This window comes from Herpailurus yagouaroundi, unplaced genomic scaffold (assembly GCF_014898765.1).
Source record: "Herpailurus yagouaroundi ecotype Mexico unplaced genomic scaffold, PumYag 142, whole genome shotgun sequence".
Taxonomy (NCBI): Eukaryota; Metazoa; Chordata; class Mammalia; order Carnivora; family Felidae; genus Herpailurus; species Herpailurus yagouaroundi.
Genome location: NW_024412397.1, coordinates 18375867 through 18393568, shown reverse-complemented (window position 1 = coordinate 18393568; position 17702 = coordinate 18375867). Strand labels below are relative to the sequence as shown.

The 17702-nt window shown below is 46.6% G+C and overlaps 1 protein-coding gene across 2 annotated transcripts in view; it reads right to left on the bottom strand.

Moving 5' to 3' along the window:
* FECH (ferrochelatase) overlaps positions 1 to 7653 on the bottom strand; it is a 37381-nt gene extending 29728 nt beyond the window's left edge. For both annotated transcript variants that reach the window (XM_040478714.1, XM_040478716.1), the window contains exons 1-2: positions 7402 to 7653; positions 1570 to 1696 (exon numbers count right to left, since the gene is read on the bottom strand). In XM_040478714.1, the coding sequence (XP_040334648.1) occupies positions 1570 to 1696; positions 7402 to 7447 (173 nt within the window). In that variant the 5' untranslated portion in view covers positions 7448 to 7653. The remainder of the gene's footprint in view (positions 1 to 1569; positions 1697 to 7401) is intronic.
* Positions 7654 to 17702: the final 10049 nt, after the last annotated feature.

The window sequence follows — 17702 nt, the reverse complement described above, 5'->3', positions numbered from 1 at the left end:
ATAAACTGTGATTTCATAAAATACTCGTATGCTATTAAAATAATGGTGAATATTTACGTTTATATGGTAGATATATTATTAAATTTAAAAAGAAGAAACTTAAAAAATACTATGTGCACGACTGTCACATTTTGGTAAATATTTACCGAATAAATATCAATCGGTACAGACACAGACACAAAACACTGGGTGGTGGGATTATCGGTGATTTTTTTAATCTTTTTTTTGCCCGTCTACATGTCCTAAAATGAACCCATTTCTTTGGTATAAAGATGATACAAAGTTAATTAATGGAATTTAGATATTTTTAGATTTGTATTTAATTTAATGATATTAAGGTTATATTATTGGCTTTTGCTACTAGGATAATATAGCAATGAAATAATTTTTCTCCCAGGGTTCCACACTGAATCAGTTCTTCAGGTTACATCAAATACTCACCCTAAACCCCAAGGACTTAAAGCACTTTGGACCATGGCTAAGGTGAGAAAAGCGGGGCTGTGGGGACACACAGGAATGGTGTCCAAGCCGCCAGGACAGAGACAGCGTCCCTGCTTCCTCTTTTCCTCGCCAGATTCGATCACTCAGGAGGCCAGAGAGTGGAAAAGAGATGATCCGAGGCCCCACCCCTAATGCTCTATCCCCCTTCAAACCTCAGTTTACTCAGTGTTCAGTCAACGTACCCAAGTTCACACAATGAAAAATAACAACCACAAAATAGGACTATTTGCATAGCTCTATCGCTAGAGGAACCAACCGTCAAGGAGTTACTAGTTTGCAACCCGTCTCCTTCTTTCGCTTGGCTAGCGTTAAGGTGGGCTATTTCTAGGCACCCAGCTAAACAACTGCCCATTCGAGTCCTGTGTGGCCCCTGTATGAGAGGAAGACCTAAGAAGCGCTGTGGCTTCCGTGATGGAAGAGGAGGCCCGGAACAACGCCAGGCCTGCTGACATCCACCCGCAAACAGCAGGGGTGACGTCCGAAACAGGTACTTTATCCCTTTAATAAATCACAAATCGTATTATGTCATTTCGAATTCCGCTCACCCTGTTAACAGTGGAAAACAATGGCAGGGTTTACTAGATAAATTCTTGACGGCTTAGTCACTCCTTATCCTAAACAGAACATACATTTCATAGGTATAATTATGTTAGTTTCATAAACACATTTCTAGTGTCCATGAAATTTGTGTTACATGACATATTCCAGAACTAAATTCCTACATGATCTGCAGACTGTTGGTCCTGAGTTACGTGTCCTTTAACAAAAGCCCGGTGGGATTTTTATTTGTCAATCATATCTCAAAAAAGCCGGGGAAAAAAATTTTCACAACAATTTCTTAAATCTATAAAAATTCCCCCCAAATGTGAAAACCTTAGCGGTGTGTGTGCGTGTGTGGGTGCAACTTGTAGCCTTCCAGCTACTGAAAGAAAGCCAAGGAAACAACACTGCGCTCCTTCCACACTAGCATTCCCCCGCAGCTCTCCTCTTAAGGCAGCCTGTATCCACTCACCGGTGTCTGCATCAACAAAAAGAGGTTCTTATTAGTACCCAAAATTAGATTCATACCTCTTCCCCGGTTGAACTTGAGGTTCTGGGCTTCTGGTACGCTGGGCTGTTTCTGTGGCAGCTGCCGCCGTGGCTCCAATCGACTGGCCCCTCCATGGTTGGCGGGCCCTTGAGCTTCCAGGCACCACTGTGACAAAAGTAAAGTAGCGGCATGAAATCCGGCTGGGAAGCAATGTCTTTGGAGGGGGTCCTCCGAGCAGAAGTCCTGGACTTAAAATTTAAAGAGACGCTATAGCACAGGTGATTTCCCCGGCGTTTCTCGGCACTCAAGCCCTCTCTGCCAGGGGTGGGGTGGCGCCTCCTGGGATGGCCTCTCAGGACGTGCACGGAGCCTTTTGAGAAACACACCTTCTCGCTCTGCCCTGGCAGATTCTGACGTGATCCCTCAGGAGAATCACCGCATGCATACGGAAGTTAGTGCGCTGCTCACACGAAAGGGAGAAGCCGCGGGACGTGTTCAGACCCACCGGTTTACGGGGTGTTACTTGAGCCAGCTTTCAACCAGTTGCACAGACCTCGCATCTGCCTATAAGCCTCCTCCAACAAAGCCCAGGGCTGAAAACCCCAGCACTGCCCTTGGACACTGACAAGGGTGGGGGGTTCTACTTTAGAGGGCCCCTTCTGGCCCTCCTCGTGCTGCAGCCTCCCCCACAGGGTATGCAGTCTACACAGCCAAAGATCCACGGACCCCAGAGCCCATGACCTACACTCCTGACCAGGCTCCCCGTACCCAGAATTCCCTGTCCCCAAAGGCCCACACCCACTCCGGGGACTGTACAGGCCTCTTTCCTAGCTCTATTCTCCTGAAAGCTGATTGTGCCATCAGTGCGAGCAATTCTTGACCTAAGGGAAGCTATTTGCAGGAGCCTAGCCTGAACCTAGACTGGAGTGTCGACATGGGTGAATGCACAAGGCTCTTCACAACTCAGGGCACAGCTGGCAGTGGAAAGAGAAGCAGGGAAGCCTACAGAGCAGAGGCAACACTCCCAAGGCCACGACACTTCTGTAGGAACTCTGAAGACTTCAACAGTTCACCCTTCCAGATCATTACGAAGGTCTATTTGCCAGTATTGGAGAACAGAACATACTTCACAGCTTGTTAGCAGGCGATCCCACACATGATACATGGGTCTCCATGTGCACTCTTGTCCTGCGCCCCGCCGGAGTCAGCTGTGGGCCTGGAGAACCCACCTGGACTGAGAAGTCCATGGGCCATACTTAGTTGTACCATGAAGAATATTCATCCTTGAACGGCATACAGTGAAATTAAACTGAAGCTATACAACAGACACTCAAGGTAGCAATGGGGGTACGCTGTGCCCCACACCGTACACATGACCCATTCTCAAACCAGCCGATATGAAACCAGCTTGAGATCAGTCTCCCTCTGCCCTCCTCCTCCTTCCAAGTCAGAGGAGTCCCGGTGAGGAACTCGGGCTGTGGACCAGCAGTTCTGACCTCATGCAGCTCTGACACTTACCAGCAACGTGACTGGGGCCAGGCTATATATTTTCAAGCCTCAGTTTCCCCGGTAAAATGACAACACCCTGCTATCAGGATCCTTGTGACGATTACAGCAGATAAGACCAGCGATGCACTCTGCACAGCACCTGCCACGTACGGTTAGTGCTGGCATTAGTTTCATTTGGAAGTGTCTAGGGCACAGGGACTATACCTGCTCTGATGTTTTTTCACCTACCCTGCCTATAAAATATAGGAGAATGGTATCTCCAGATTTCCAATTCTCCATATTGTGCACATTCCCAACAGAGCCAATTACGTGAGCTTGTGCTGAATAGTCCTTATTAACTCAAAGTGGAAGTGCAAAGATTGACATATAGAAGTTCAATTCTGCTCAAATGAAGTCTCAAGCCAACTCGCAGCTCCTTATTTTAGACAAGTTCAATTCTGAACTGCATGAGATGTAACCGGGTTCTCAATCAGGCCACAATGTCTGCGATTCCTGGTATGAATGAGATATTGGATTCCATGGGGTACTAGAACAGAATTTAGGCATTACATGATTTGACTGCTGGTGATAAGCCTTCCTCCTGTGAATCTTAAAAAGGGAGTGGCAGAAGGGAATCCGGGTGAGACCAGAGTCATCAACTAGTACATTAGTATTTCCTAGCACAATTTGGGAGGGTAGTTTTTCAAGTTGTCATGCCCTACACTTAACAAAATCCTCTTCTCTGTGGCCAAACAAATTCTCAGAAGGCAATGCTGCTAATAATGGATCCTTTGTGCTCAGGACGTAGGGTTAATACACCCCCCTCTCAAGGACTTCTCTGTAACACTCCTCTCCCCTAATGATCTGAAGGTTCCAAAGAAACTAAGAGTAGTCTCTGACCAAACGACCAAAAGACATGTAGCTAAAGGAGTTTTAAGTAATTGTTCAGACAAAGGACGAGCTGAGACTCCTGAAGACACTCAGTTCACAGCTTACGAGAAATCCAAGGGCACAGACAGCATTGTATAGCATACAGCATATGTTCCAGAGCCAGAGACATCTAGCAGAAATCCCAGATAGGACCAAACAGGCTGTGTGTGGGAGTAGTTGGGCAACTCAAAGAACTACTCCAAGCCTCGCTTTTCTCATCTGTATGATGGTGATCAGGCCAACCCTGCAGGGCTGTTGTGAACATCAGGAAAAAAAAATCTTTACATCTATGTCCAGACCCAAGAACAGTGCCTGGCACACTGCATACGGTTAAGAAGTAAGAATACTCAACAGCAGGGACCTGCCCACTTATGAACTGAGACCAGGTATTCTAACCCTATTTATTTTTTTCTAATTTTGTAAATGTTTACTCATTTTTGATAAAGACGGAGCACGAGTGGGGGAGGGGCAGAGAGAGACACACACAGAATCTGAAGCAGGCTCCAGGCTCTGAGCTGTCAGCACAGAGCCTGATGAGGGGCTCGAACTCATGGACTGTGAGATCATGACCTGAGCTGAAGTCAGACGCTTAACCGACTAAGCCACCCAGGGACCCCTTCTACCCCTACCTATGACATTAACTGCTGCTCTACCTTTTAAAGGCCTACAAACCATAAAAGCTATAAAACTAGGAAAATGCGGAAGAGAATATAAAGAAAGCAAGACTTCGTAACTCCTGGACAAACCCAAAAGGTGAAGCATTCAAAAGTATATATATGATTTAAGAGGTTCATGGGTATTAACTGGTTCTCCAAAACCAAATTATTTAATATTTTGGATGCTTAGGGGCAGGGCAGGGGAGGTTACAAAGCAAGGCACACAAGTACTTTAATATATAATGAAGCCATTTTTTTTTAAGTTTATTTATTTATTTTGAGAGAGAGAAAGAGAGAGAGAGAAAGGAGGGTGGGGGGACGGGGCAGAGAGAGAGGGAGACAGAGAATCCTAAGCAGGCTGTGCACTGCAGAGCCTGATGTGAGGCTTGAACTCACAAACTATGAGATCATGACCTGAGCCAAAGTCAGATGCTTAACCGACTGAGCCACCCAGGCACCCCAGAGCCACTTCCTATCACATAGGAGATGAGATTTATTTCAAAAGGTACTTATAAAAATAGGTAACATTTAAAAAACTAACAAATAACTGGGGCACCTGGGTGGCTCAGTCAGTTAAGCATCCGACTCCTGATTTTGGCTCAGGTCATGATCTCACAGTTCACGAGTTTGAGCCCCACGTCGGGCTCGGCACTGAGCCTGCTTGGGATTCTCTCTCTCCCTCTCTGTCTCTGTCTCTCCCCTGCTCTCTCAAAAATAAGTAAATAAAGTTTAGAAAGTTAAAATGAACATAAATAACATCCGATATTGCGATTATTAATAAACATTTGGGGAGGGGAGGCTTTAAAAAAAGAATTATTTTCTGGTATGGCACCAAAATGTTCTAATGTCCTTAATTAAAACATTGATACTCTTCTTCATTATTCTAGATTCTTTTTCTAATTATGAAAGACATCGGACGCCTGGGTGGCTCAGCTGGTTGAGCGTCTGACTTTGGCTCAGGTCATGATCTCATGGTTTATGGGTTCGAGCCCAGCGTTGGGGTCTGTGCTGACTCTCAGAGCCTGGAGCCTGTTTTGGATTTTGTGGCTCCCTCTCTCTCTGCCCCTCCTCTGCTCATTCTCTGTCTCTCAAAAATAAATAAATGTTAGAAAGAAAGAAAGAAAGAAAGAAACAAACAAACAAACAAACATATATGCTCAGTGTTGAAAATTTGGAAAGAAAAGGCAAAAAGAAAAAACAATAATTCATTAGTCTACCAACTTTCTAATTCAAAAATATATATAGTATATACAGTATGTGGTCCACATCAAGGAGTTTATTGATTCTGTAATATGCTAAAAACTTAGTGTAAAACTTTGTACTTTTACTTTCAGAATTCGTTTTCAGAAATACTACTCAATTTTTTCTCACTCAGATGTTAATTCCTTCATATCAACAAGATGATTAAAGTATTATAACTACATCTTAAAAATCAGAGTTCATAATTCAATTGGACTTCAAATCCACATTTGCTATGGTTCTGAATCCTTCCTCTTAGTTACTTATAATCTGGAACAAATCATTTAAAGCTTCTTAGATTGTTCTATGACCTCAAATCTAAAACCTGTAAGACTCTGCCACAGAAATGGCTGACAAAAGAAAAGGCTAATTCAATACATCTTTCAGGCACATTACTGGTACTGTGCTTCCTCTTCTTAAAAAAAAAAAAAAAGATGCCTTTTGCTCCACGTACCCTTTGTGCCTTGGCCCTCACCACAAACTGGGTCCTTACTTATCTTCCTCACAAAGGCACCTGTAATAAGATATGGAGATTCAAAGTGGATTCTCTCTATTCCCTCCTAGTAGGCGCCAGACTGAAGAATTTGGGAACTTCTTAGAAAAATAAAGCAGGTCTGTGTCCGGTCATCATTCAAATGCGTTAACTAAGCATCTTAGTGTGCCCCAGCCTTTTACATAATAACTGAACATTGAAGGGTCTCAATGTATCTACTGCATGACAGGCACTGTGCTCCAAGCGTTACTGGCATCCAGCTAATCTTCATGCCAAGCCCGTGAAGTATATTATCTTTCTCCTTTCACCTTTACCAAAACTCAAGCCAGGTGAGTGTCTTACTCAAGGGGTCACAGTTAAAAATGCTGCAGAGTTAGTGTGCCAACCAGGTGTTTCTCGCGCAAACTGCTCAGCTCATCCTAGAAGCACCCTACATTCAAAATTTGCATGAGAAACATGTTGGGTTGTCACTAGGTCTTGCTCGTTCTCCAAAAATCTCTAGGAAATACTAGCCCAGACTCCCTCGCAGTGGGTGCTGCCTGCCTAAGGGCAAGTGAGCACCGGGTGACGCCAGGGGCTAAGACAGAGGAGCAGTGGGCACTCTGCGACCTCCATCACCAGGGAGGGAACCCCATGACCCATGTCCGTGGTGATGACGATGATGATGCCTTAGTTACCGTCCTCAGTGGTAGGTCCGTAACACACCCTCCCTCCCATAATGCTCACAACCCGTGACGCTCATTATTATGCTTTTACAGATAAGAACTAAGGTGCGGATAAATCCCGGCACTGCTCACGGTAACCCCGCTGACTCATGGTGCTCCGGGACCTCTCCTGGCCGCGTCCCAGGGACCCCAGACGACCCGTGTACCGCCCCCCCTTCAGCCCCTCCCAGGGAGGGCCCCTTTCCGGTCCCTTCTCCAGGTCGCCCCTCGCCCCATAGCGCGGAGCTTCCTGCGCCGCTCCCGGAACCCCCTCAAGCCGGAGGGCCCCGGCGCGAGCTGCGCTGCCCACGCCGTCGCAGGGACCCCGGCAGCGGTGGCGGCCGCGACAGCCTCACTTACGCCGATCGCGGAGCAGGGCGCCCGCAGCTCGCAGGGCCGCAGCCATGTTGATGCCGCCTGAGAGCTTTCCCGGGGCAGCTTCGGCCCGGGACTCGGGTTCCTCCCACGGCGGCGCGATCGGGTATCGGCCCGGAGAGCTCCGAGCTGCTGGCACTGCCACCACAGGCCGCCTTATCTTAAGTTGCGGCCCCCTGCGCCCTCGCGGCGCACCCGTTCATTCGCTGCCTGGCCGGGCCTAGCCGGGGCTCGGGGGCGGGGCCAGGGGAAGACACGCCCCTCGAGACAGCTGGCCCGGGCGTGGGGCCTTCGGCGGGGGGGAGGAGGGGTGGAAGGGGTAAAAGGGGCCCGAGGCTGTGCTAGCGGCCCCGCCCCACCAGCCGTCAGTTCCAGCCCAGCAGCCCCTCTCCCGCCCCCGGTCACCCTGAATGAAAGCCCTGGTTGCATCTGCCACTCTGGCCAAGGCGGAAACCGCCGCCACAACTCGGCAAAGGGCTTTCCAGACTTTTTCAATGCTATGACTTAGATATGAGAATGCTTTTGCCTCACTTCTCCAGTTTGCTTGCCTCATTACAGTACAACTGTGCCGACCCTGCTTTGTTATAAGCTTGGTTTTCAGAATAGGAAAAGGAATTGTTTTATATGAGACATTCGTGAATGACATCTTTAATTTCCCTGTGGCATCTCTATACAGCACAGTTTGACAGGCGGGACCAGAAAGCAAACATTATAGTGCTAACGTGAGAACGTTAGGAAAAGTGAAGGCCAGTCCAGCAAATGGGTTTCTGGGAGGGATGGCATGGCGAAGTTTGCCCGTATATCTGCGCACCGTCGCAAGGTAGCTGTCTGGTCCCAATCCCGCACACGCAACAGGCACTGCTCTCAATTCTAGCCATTCCTGCATTCCCACACCTCCACCTGCCAACCGTACCCATTGTTCTGTGCGCCTTGAAGCACAAGACCAACCTTGGAACAGAAAGGTCTCAGGCGTTATTCATTCGTTGAACAAGTATTGACCACCTACTGTGTGCATTGGAAAAACAGCAGTGAACAGAGAAGACAAGGGTTGAGGGAGAGACAAAATAATCAGGATATGTATTGTTGGGGGTGATGATGAGCGTTAGAAAGAAGGAAGTAATGGGGCGCCTGGGTGGCTCAGTCGGTTAAGCGGCCGACTTCGGCTCAGGTCATGATCTCGCGGTCCGTGAGTTCGAGCCCCGCATCGGGCTCTGTGCTGACAGCTCAGAGCCTGGAGCCTGTTTCCGATTCTGTGTCTCCCTCTCTCTGACCCTCCCCCGTTCATGGTCTGTCTCTCTCTGTCTCAAAAATAAATAAACGTTAAAAAAAAATTAAAAAAAAAAAGAAGGAAGTAATATAAGGGAGGTGGAGAAGGGGAGACTCTACTGCAATCTGAAATAGATAGGTCAGAGAAATTCTCACTGACATCTGGACAAAGGCCTGAAGGAAGTAGGGGGGGCAAGCTATGTGGAATATTTTGGGACGATGGAGTCTGAGTTGAAAACCACTTTTCTGTAGCTAAAATTTGTTCCTGGTTAGTTTACTATTAAAGTTGGTCCTCCTTATGGTTATAAGCCAAATATAAAACATCAAATTAAGTGCCTTTCATATTACCTACATGATATTCAGATCCAAGCAGATGCCCCCTGAGAAATGGACAGTAAAACTTGCCCCAAGTGCTACTCTCCTACATATTCTGCTAACTCTCTACGTTCATAATGAAAATTATATGCATTTAATTTGCCCTTTGGAGGTGATCTTCATAATGTACTTCTCTACCTAAAGCTTAAACACATTTCTTTTAAGTAAGCTGCACAGAAAGCCTCTACATTTTGAAATGCTGTGCTGGATGAAGTGTAGACAAGTCCTGAGAACTGGGAAAGGCTAACTAAGGGTTTTAGATGTTTGAGCTGGATAGGCTCTTAGCTAGTCTGGAAGGCTCTGGATAAGTCACCCCTGCCTCCCCAGGGCTGTGCCCCTTCTGCTAGGTGGAGATAACAAGGGGATTCTGGCCCCTCCTAGAGAAATGCTGATGATTAGTGACAATGCACAAAGGTGCCAAATCTCACATAATCAACAGCTAGGACGGGTATCTGCCCAGGAACCAGCAACACATGCTTTATGAAATATATCAACATAATAACATTTTTAAAAATGAATTAGTAGTCGCATAAATTTTATTCATATATTTTCATTTTTACTCACTTGAAAAAAAAATTCAAAATCCCTCATGTACAAAACCCCCCGATGCATATTAAGACTCATAGGTTATAGGTGGAAACAGAACTTCATTATTTTTCTGGAACAGAGAGTATCATAAAAACTGTTATTTCTAATCTCTGGCTTATTTCTCACAAATATCAAATATAATAGCTTCCCAACAAGTGCATTTTTATGTTTTTATGAAATGAAAGCAGATAAAATGCATTTTGTACTGGTCGTTTCCAAAACTGATTAGAAAACACAGCTCTTCACCCAGAAATTCTAAATGTGGGTTTACTAAGGAAACCAGAAAACCCCTTAAACAGCTAAGCAAATTTATAAAACAATAAGAGATTTGTATGTGTGTGTGCATGTGTGTGCATATGTACATATAAATGCATTTTTTTCTGGCTTACGTATTTGTAACAAAGGTATATACCACTTGTCTTAGCAAACAGAAGGCCAAAGGCACAGTCTCAGGGTCAACTCGATAAGCTGCACCCCCACCGCACAGGAGAAAGGTTGTCTGAAACTGGGTGACTTAATTAGTGAAAAAAAGCACTCTCCTGTCACAGACAGCCCTCTGAGTTCAGCCTTTGGTCCTAAATAAAATGAACTTGTTGGTTTCAGCTCAATGCTTCAGGGAAGGGCAGGGGGATCACCTAATTCATTATTTGTCATGATTGGCACCTCTGAGCTACACACACCAAATTTAGATTACTCAATTCTGTCTCCTTAATCAGAAAAACAACAGGGCAAGAAGGGGTGGTGTGCAGCACAAGAGAAACCGTGGCTGCATGAGGCAGACAAATGGTGAGCTGTAATGATCACTCAGAGAAATCTGATCGATTGTCCCCACAATTGTTTTACAGCAAAGAGGCCACCAAATCCAGGCCAATGTGGTGTGCATTTTGACTTCCTCTCTTAACCACACAGAGCCTTAAGCCACGAGTGATGAGGGATTTATTAGTCCATCTATACATATTTACTGAGAGTCCACGATAAGCAAAGCATGTATCAGGCAACGGGAAGGATAAAAAAGTAAACAGCAAAATGTACTCTCAAGGAACTCATTCATTTATGAAGCAAATAGCATGGAGAGCCTACCTATGTCAGGTACATAGTAGGCACTGGGTTTGCAGCAATGAACCACACTGTTTTCGACTTTCATGGATCTTAGGCTCTTTTTTTTCTTTTTAGGTTTATTTATTTATTTTTGAGAGAGCGGGGGAGGGCCAGAGAAAGGGAGAGACAGAAGCCCAAGCAGGCTCCGCACGGTCAGCGCAGAACCTAATGCAGGACTCCAACCCACGAACCGTGAGATCATGACGAAATCAAGAGTCAGACGCTTAACCGACTGAGTCCCCCAAGCCCCTGCCCTGGAACTTACATTCTTGACGGCAAGGAAGACAATAAGTGAAAGATACACAATATAATGTCGGGCGTGACTAGGGACCATGAAGAAAAGTGAAAAAGGCAAAGGAGTGGAGAGAGGCAGGAAGCGCTAGTTTCAGTGGTGCAGCTGGACATAGCCTCTCTGCAAAGGTGGCATTTGAGCGGGGACCCATGGAGAGCGAGGGGGCTCTCTGCCGAAGGGCTTTGCAAGCAGAGGGACCAGCGAGGCGGGAACACATTTGAAGCTTACGTTAGTTTCCTGGGGCTGCTGGGACAAAAATACCACAAACCAGGTGGCTGAAGACAACAGAAATGCACAGCCCTGAAGGCTTAGAAGTCCATAAGCAAGGTGCCAACAGGACCGTGCTCCCTCTTAAATCTGTAGAGGAGAATCCTTCCCTGTTTTTCCCAGCTGCCGGGGTGGCCAGCAATCCCCAGCCGTACTTGGTCCGTAGCTGCATCACTCCGTCTCTGCCTCCATCGTCACTGGACTTTCTCTGTGGCTGTCCTTTCGTAACCATAAGGACACCAGTCATATCGGGGTTTTGTTGAATACTGGCCTACCCTAGGGACCTAGCCTATTGACCTCATCTTAAATTAATTACATCTGCAAAGATCCTATTTCCAAATAAGGTCACATTTGCAAGTAGCAGAGGTGAGGGTTTCTACATATCTTTGTAGGGGACACAACCCATAGCAAGGCTTTTTTTTAAAAATTTTTTTTTAATGTTTATTTTTTGAGAGAGACAGAGAGAGACAGAGAGACAGAGTGTGAGCGGAGGAGGGGCAGAGAGAGAGAGAGAGAGGGAGACACAGAATCTGAAGCAGGCTCCAGGTCCTGAGCTGTCAGCACAGAGCCCAACGTGGGGCTCAAACCCACAAGCTGTGAGATCATGACCTGAGCTGAAGTCAGACGCTCAACTGACTGAGCCACCCAGGCACCCCCATTTAAAAAAAATTTTTTTTTAATGTTTATTTTTTTTGAGAGAGACAGAGTGCGAGCGGGGTAGGGAACCCATAGCAAGGCTTTTGAGGAACAGCAAGGGGACCCATGTGTCTTGAGCAGAGCGTGTGGGGTAAGCGGCAAGAAACTTGGGCCTATTGATGCAGGACTTTGTAGGTGACGAAACACTGTGGTCCCCCGAGCCATCTCCCTTTAGCACAGTGATCCACAGTGTTTCAGAAGGCTCACTTTGCAGTGTGGGAAATAGATGGGAGCTCCTTAGCCAGTATTAAGACACTTGCCGTGTGACCAAATTCGTTCATTTTCTTCTCTGGGTTGTGGGTTTTTTTTAAGTTCATATGGGTCAGAGTGTTTTTTCCCAGAGAGTTCTCTGCTCCCTGGGTGGTAGAAGGATCCCTAAAAGACTTTCTGGTTTGACTCTGCCAGGATCCAGGGATCCCGCCAGTCTTAGACAGGGTGGGTGTTCATTTCTCAGCTTGGTTTTCCTGCTCCTGGCAGTTGTGTAAAAACCAGGGGCGTTGACTCTTTCCAGGAAGCTGTCATTCCCTATGCAGAGCCCTGAGCAGATGGCAGCCTTCCTTGTCCTTCTCTGGGTCCCAAGGCCAATTTTCTAGATCACTTCTCACAAAAGAACCAGCCCCGAGGCCCTGCTTCATGCAAGAAGGGATCCTGCCCTTTTTCCACCTTTCTTTCTGGGCATTCTTGGAGCTGGGTACACAATGCATTCACTTTGAGGAAACTCATGGAGTTGCACATTTATGATACGTGACCTTTTCTGTAAGTTATATTTTAATAAAAATATATTAATAATATATATTCAATAAAACAGTAAATATTAATATACAATATTATATGATATATAATATATTAATAATATATATTTAATACAAACATATTTAATAAAAATATATTTAAAAAGCACCTTCCCTGTGTCTTTATCTGGGCTCAGTTCTCCCCCTAACCCTCAACCCGAACCTAAAAGCCCTGGCTTTGAGACCCTCAGACCTCCCTGCCCTCTGCTTCTAATGCCTAGAGATATGCCTTTCACACTCAGCTGAGATTTGGGGGGCGGAGGGAATTATTATGTTTATTTAGTAAATCGATCTGTTTACCGCGGGGGAGCTAGAGGTGACCAGAGGTTTCCCGGATAAAAGTCAGTGATGACTTCAGGCTGAGAGGAGGAAGGAATGCTTTTTCATCCAAGTGGTCTCAGAACTTACAAGAAGAGAGGAACTGGAATGTCTTCAACGTGAGGGGACGCCACGGAGGCAGAAAAGCACACAGTACCCAAGAGCAAAGCATTCACGTCATCACTGCACAGGGTGGGGGAAGGACTAAGAGTTAAAAGCTGAGGGGCTTACGGACTGGGGATAGTCGTGACGGTCCCTGAGAAGCGGAGCCTGCTGGGGGCTGTGCTCTGAGGAAAACAGTTGAGCGAGTGGTGTGCAGGCTACAGAGTGCGAGACACGTGGAGTGGGGAGAACAGGTAGGAGACAGGAGACAGTGCTGGTGGTTTCAAGCACAAACCTAGAAGGAGTGGGGAGAAAAGGGAACCACTGCAACAGAATTTTGGGACCCAGAAGGCAGATAGATAAATGGCTAATGACTTAGCAACCCAAGAACCCTAAGCTGGCCATCCTAAGAACCATCGAGAGTCACACGACAGAATCCCTAGGCGGCTCAGGATTGGCGCTACCAGGTGGCTCTGGGGGTGGGGGTGGAGAGAGGGATGCTAGGAGACGGATTGAAAGTTGGATAAAGAAGTCAGACTTGGGGCGCCTGGGTGGCGCAGTCGGTTAAGCGTCCGACTTCAGCCAGGTCACGATCTCGCGGTCCGTGAGTTCGAGCCCCGCGTCGGGCTCTGGGCTGATGGCTCAGAGCCTGGAGCCTGTTTCCGATTCTGTGTCTCCCTCTCTCTCTGCCCCTCCCCCGTTCATGCTCTGTCTCTCTCTGTCCCAAAAATAAATAAACGTTGAAAAAAAAAATTAAAAAAAAAAAAAAAAGTCAGACTTCCCAGATCCCCCCAACCGCAGCAGACGGCTGGAGGTGAGGTTGCTGGGAGGCCGCCCAGGGCTCTGGGCTGAAGATAGCAGGTGCACTGCAGAGCAGGTGCGCATCTACCCACACACTGGAAGCCTTTCCAGCCCTGTTTGGAATTCTCGGCAGGTAACCACGAAGCACTGCCCGACAACTGAGGAGAGCCTCTAACTGGAAAAAGACACCCAGCCAAGTAGAAGAAAACAATATGGAGGAAACAGGGAAGATGCAGTTAGAAAATTTGGAATAGAGGGGCGCCTGGGTGGCTCAGTCGGTTAAGCAGCCAACTTCGGCTCAGGTCATGATCTCGCGATCGGTGAGCTCGAGCCCCGCGTCGGGCTCTGTGCTGACAGCTCAGAGCCTGGAGCCTGTTTCAGATTCTGTGTCTCCCTCTCTCTCTGACCCTCCCCCATTCATGCTCTGTCTCTCTCTGTCTCAAAAATAAATAAACGTTAAAAAAAAGTTAGAAAATTTGGAATAGAGACCTTAGAGATGGGACTTTCTGAGGTCAGAATAAGAATTAAAAAAATTTTTTTATCCTTTACTCTGCTAAGAGATGAAAAACTCAATAGAAGGACTGGGAAAAAGTTGAGGAACTTCTAGAAAATACCAAACCCCCTCCCCCACAAAAAAAAGATAAAAGAACATTTAGGGGCGCCTGGGTGGCACAGTGGGTTGAGCATCAAACTCTCGAATTCAGCTCACGTCATGATCTTGCAGTGCATGGGTTTGAGCCCCACATCAGGCTCCACGCTGACAGCTTGGAGCCTACTTGGGATTCTCACTCTTTCTTTTTTTTTCAACATTTATTCATTTTTGAGAGTGAGAGAGGCAGAGCATGAGCAGGGGAGGGGCAGAGAGAGAGGGAGACACAGAATCGGAAGCAGGCTCCAGGCTCTGAGCTGTCAGCATAGAGCCTGACGCGGGGCTTGAACCCACAAACCATGAGATCATGACCTGAGCCAAAGTCACTTAACTGATTGAGCCACCCAGGTGCCCCATCTCGCTTGCTCTTACTCTCTGCCCCTCTCCCGCTCACACGTTTGCTCACTTGCTCTCTCTCTCAAAATAAAAACTTTAAAAAAAAAGAACACTTTAAAAGCCTTATATCTGAATAATAGTTTTAGAAAGCGAAACAAAAACAAAACAGAAGGGAGACTTTCTTTTTTTTTTTAATTTTTTTTTCAACGTTTTTTATTTATTTTTGGGACAGAGAGAGACAGAGCATGAACGGGGGAGGGGCAGAGAGAGAGGGAGACACAGAATTGGAAACAGGCTCCAGGCTCCGAGCCATCAGCCCAGAGCCTGATGCGGGGCTCGAACTCACGGACCGTGAGATCGTGACCTGGCTGAAGTCGGACGTTTAACCGACTGCGCCACCCAGGCGCCCCCAGAAGGGAGACTTTCAATGAAGCAACTTAAGAAACTTCTTCACAGCTCCAGGGCACGATTTTCTGGATGTAAAAGGGGCTGGTCAACCATCCAGTGGGAATGAATGCAAAGTCCCAAGAAATATGAAATTTTGGAACACTGGGGGCAAGTTTTCCAGAAAAGACAGGTCATATGGAAAGGACCAGGTGTGAGAATGCTTGGGAATTCTCAGTAGCAACATGGGAAGTCAGGACTTCAAAATTCTGAAGGAAACATGCTTGTTGGCCCACATTTTAATATGGAGACTATGGTTCAAGTGCAAAGATAGATCAAGAGCGTGTCCAGATATGCAAGGTCTCAACGAATTTACTCTCCCCACAGCCTTCCTCAATAAACTACTGGAGAATGTGTGCCACCAAAATGAGGAAGTAACCCAGGAGGGAAACATAAAATACTGGAAATAAGATGTCCGATACAGAAATAGGATGTCCAACACGGAAAGGCAAAGGGAACTGTGAAAGACAACTCTGGATAACTGTGTTCCGTGAACAGAGGGTGGATAATTGAGACTAAAGCAGACAGAGGCTCCAGAAGCTTCTGTGGGAAGATGGAACTATGACTACCTGATGTTCTTCACTAATCACATTAGTAACGTTTCATGAGGTAGAAAGAAACTTTCCAGAGTAAGAAACCAAACCATTTAATTGACCAGTGATTACCAATACGACTATAGTATTTGGACATCATGACGTACATACCTTTTGTTTTTTCTAGAAGGGTTGAATGAAATGTGCTGATTCTAAGTTTTAAAACACTTCAAATTTGGGAGTTTAAAACTTTATTCTGCCACTTACTAACCACGCAGCTTTGGGCAAGAGCCTTAACCTTTCTCAGCCATTGTCTTAGGGTTAATACAAATTACCCGAAGGTTACCGTGAGGACAGAAGCACAGGACAGTGCGTGGCCTGACACAAAGCCCTACTTGCAGCACCGGTAGCAGCTGTCCTAACTTCGAGAACTTGTCAATATGCCTTGAACGCTAAATGGAAACACATGTAGTGCTTTTGTAGCCATTGGCCGGCATTGAACAGCCTCAGCCTTACGCAAATTTTCCCCTTTCAACTACAGTGACTAATGGGAGATAATTAAATGATAGGAATAATTAAATTACTATCACCTACAGTGATAGTAAGAGTGGCTTAAGGTTGCGTTTAGAAGCAGTAGGGAGCTGGGGCACCCGTGGGGGTGGGGCTCAGTTGGTTGAGCATCTGACTCTTAATCTTGGCTCAGGTCACGATTTCACGGTTCGTGGGTTCGCGACCCATGTCAGGCTCTACACTAGCAGTGCAGAGCCTGCTTGGGATTCTCTCTCTCAAAATAAATATCCTTAAAAAAAAAAAAAAAGTAGCAGGGAGCTACTCAGTGATGGTCAACCTGGCTGTTCAAAAGCCCCACCTGGGTAGCTTCTGAAAGACATCCAGGACCCATCCCTGAACTTTGGATTCAATTAGTCTGGGATAAGACCCAGACATCAGCATTTTTAAGGTCCCCAAGTGATTCCAGTGCGTGGGAAGGAAGGTTGCTTCTGACAGGGTCGTACTGCCCTGTACACTAAAGAAGAAAGTTTTAGTAAATGCTAGAGGCAAGCAGGTGCGGAGCGGGGAGGGAGACGCTGAGCAAAAAGGTAAAAGCTGGGTGGCTGCAAGCGGCTGCCAGACACAAGAGGGAGAGTTAACACCGAAGTCGCTTGAATTGCCGAGTAGCCTCCCGTCCGTCTCCAAAACCTCAAGCGGGCCTGTTGCACAAGTAGCAAAGATAAAGGGGGTTGAGGGGGAAGAATCAACTTAAAGAGCCACGTCAGGAAAGAGCCGTGAGAGGACAGTCCCACAGGAACAGGAACTCAGAACTGGGTGTCTGTGGCTGGACACACGGTGGGGCCTCAGGATGGGGCTGTGACACCAGGTGGCAGTAACAACTACACGGTCAAGGGAAGAACGTCCGTGTGCATGAGGTTTGCTGCTCGCCACGCTCAGATTCTTGGCCCGATGTCACCATGACCTTGACGCATTTATCCCCACCTAATCCCACAGCTCTCTCTCAGGATTCAAAATTCTCCATTCATTTACACAATTAAAATTTAGACTAACTGGGTCCAACCTCTTCCTCAAATTCTGATCAAATGAACTGCCTAGTTGAATCCAGTCAGAGCTCATTCACTTTCTTCCAAGTACTTTTTACTTAAAGATACAGGCCAAATATACGATATATCTTTTTAAGTTTATTTATTTATTTTGGAGGGGGTGGCGGGGGTGGGGGG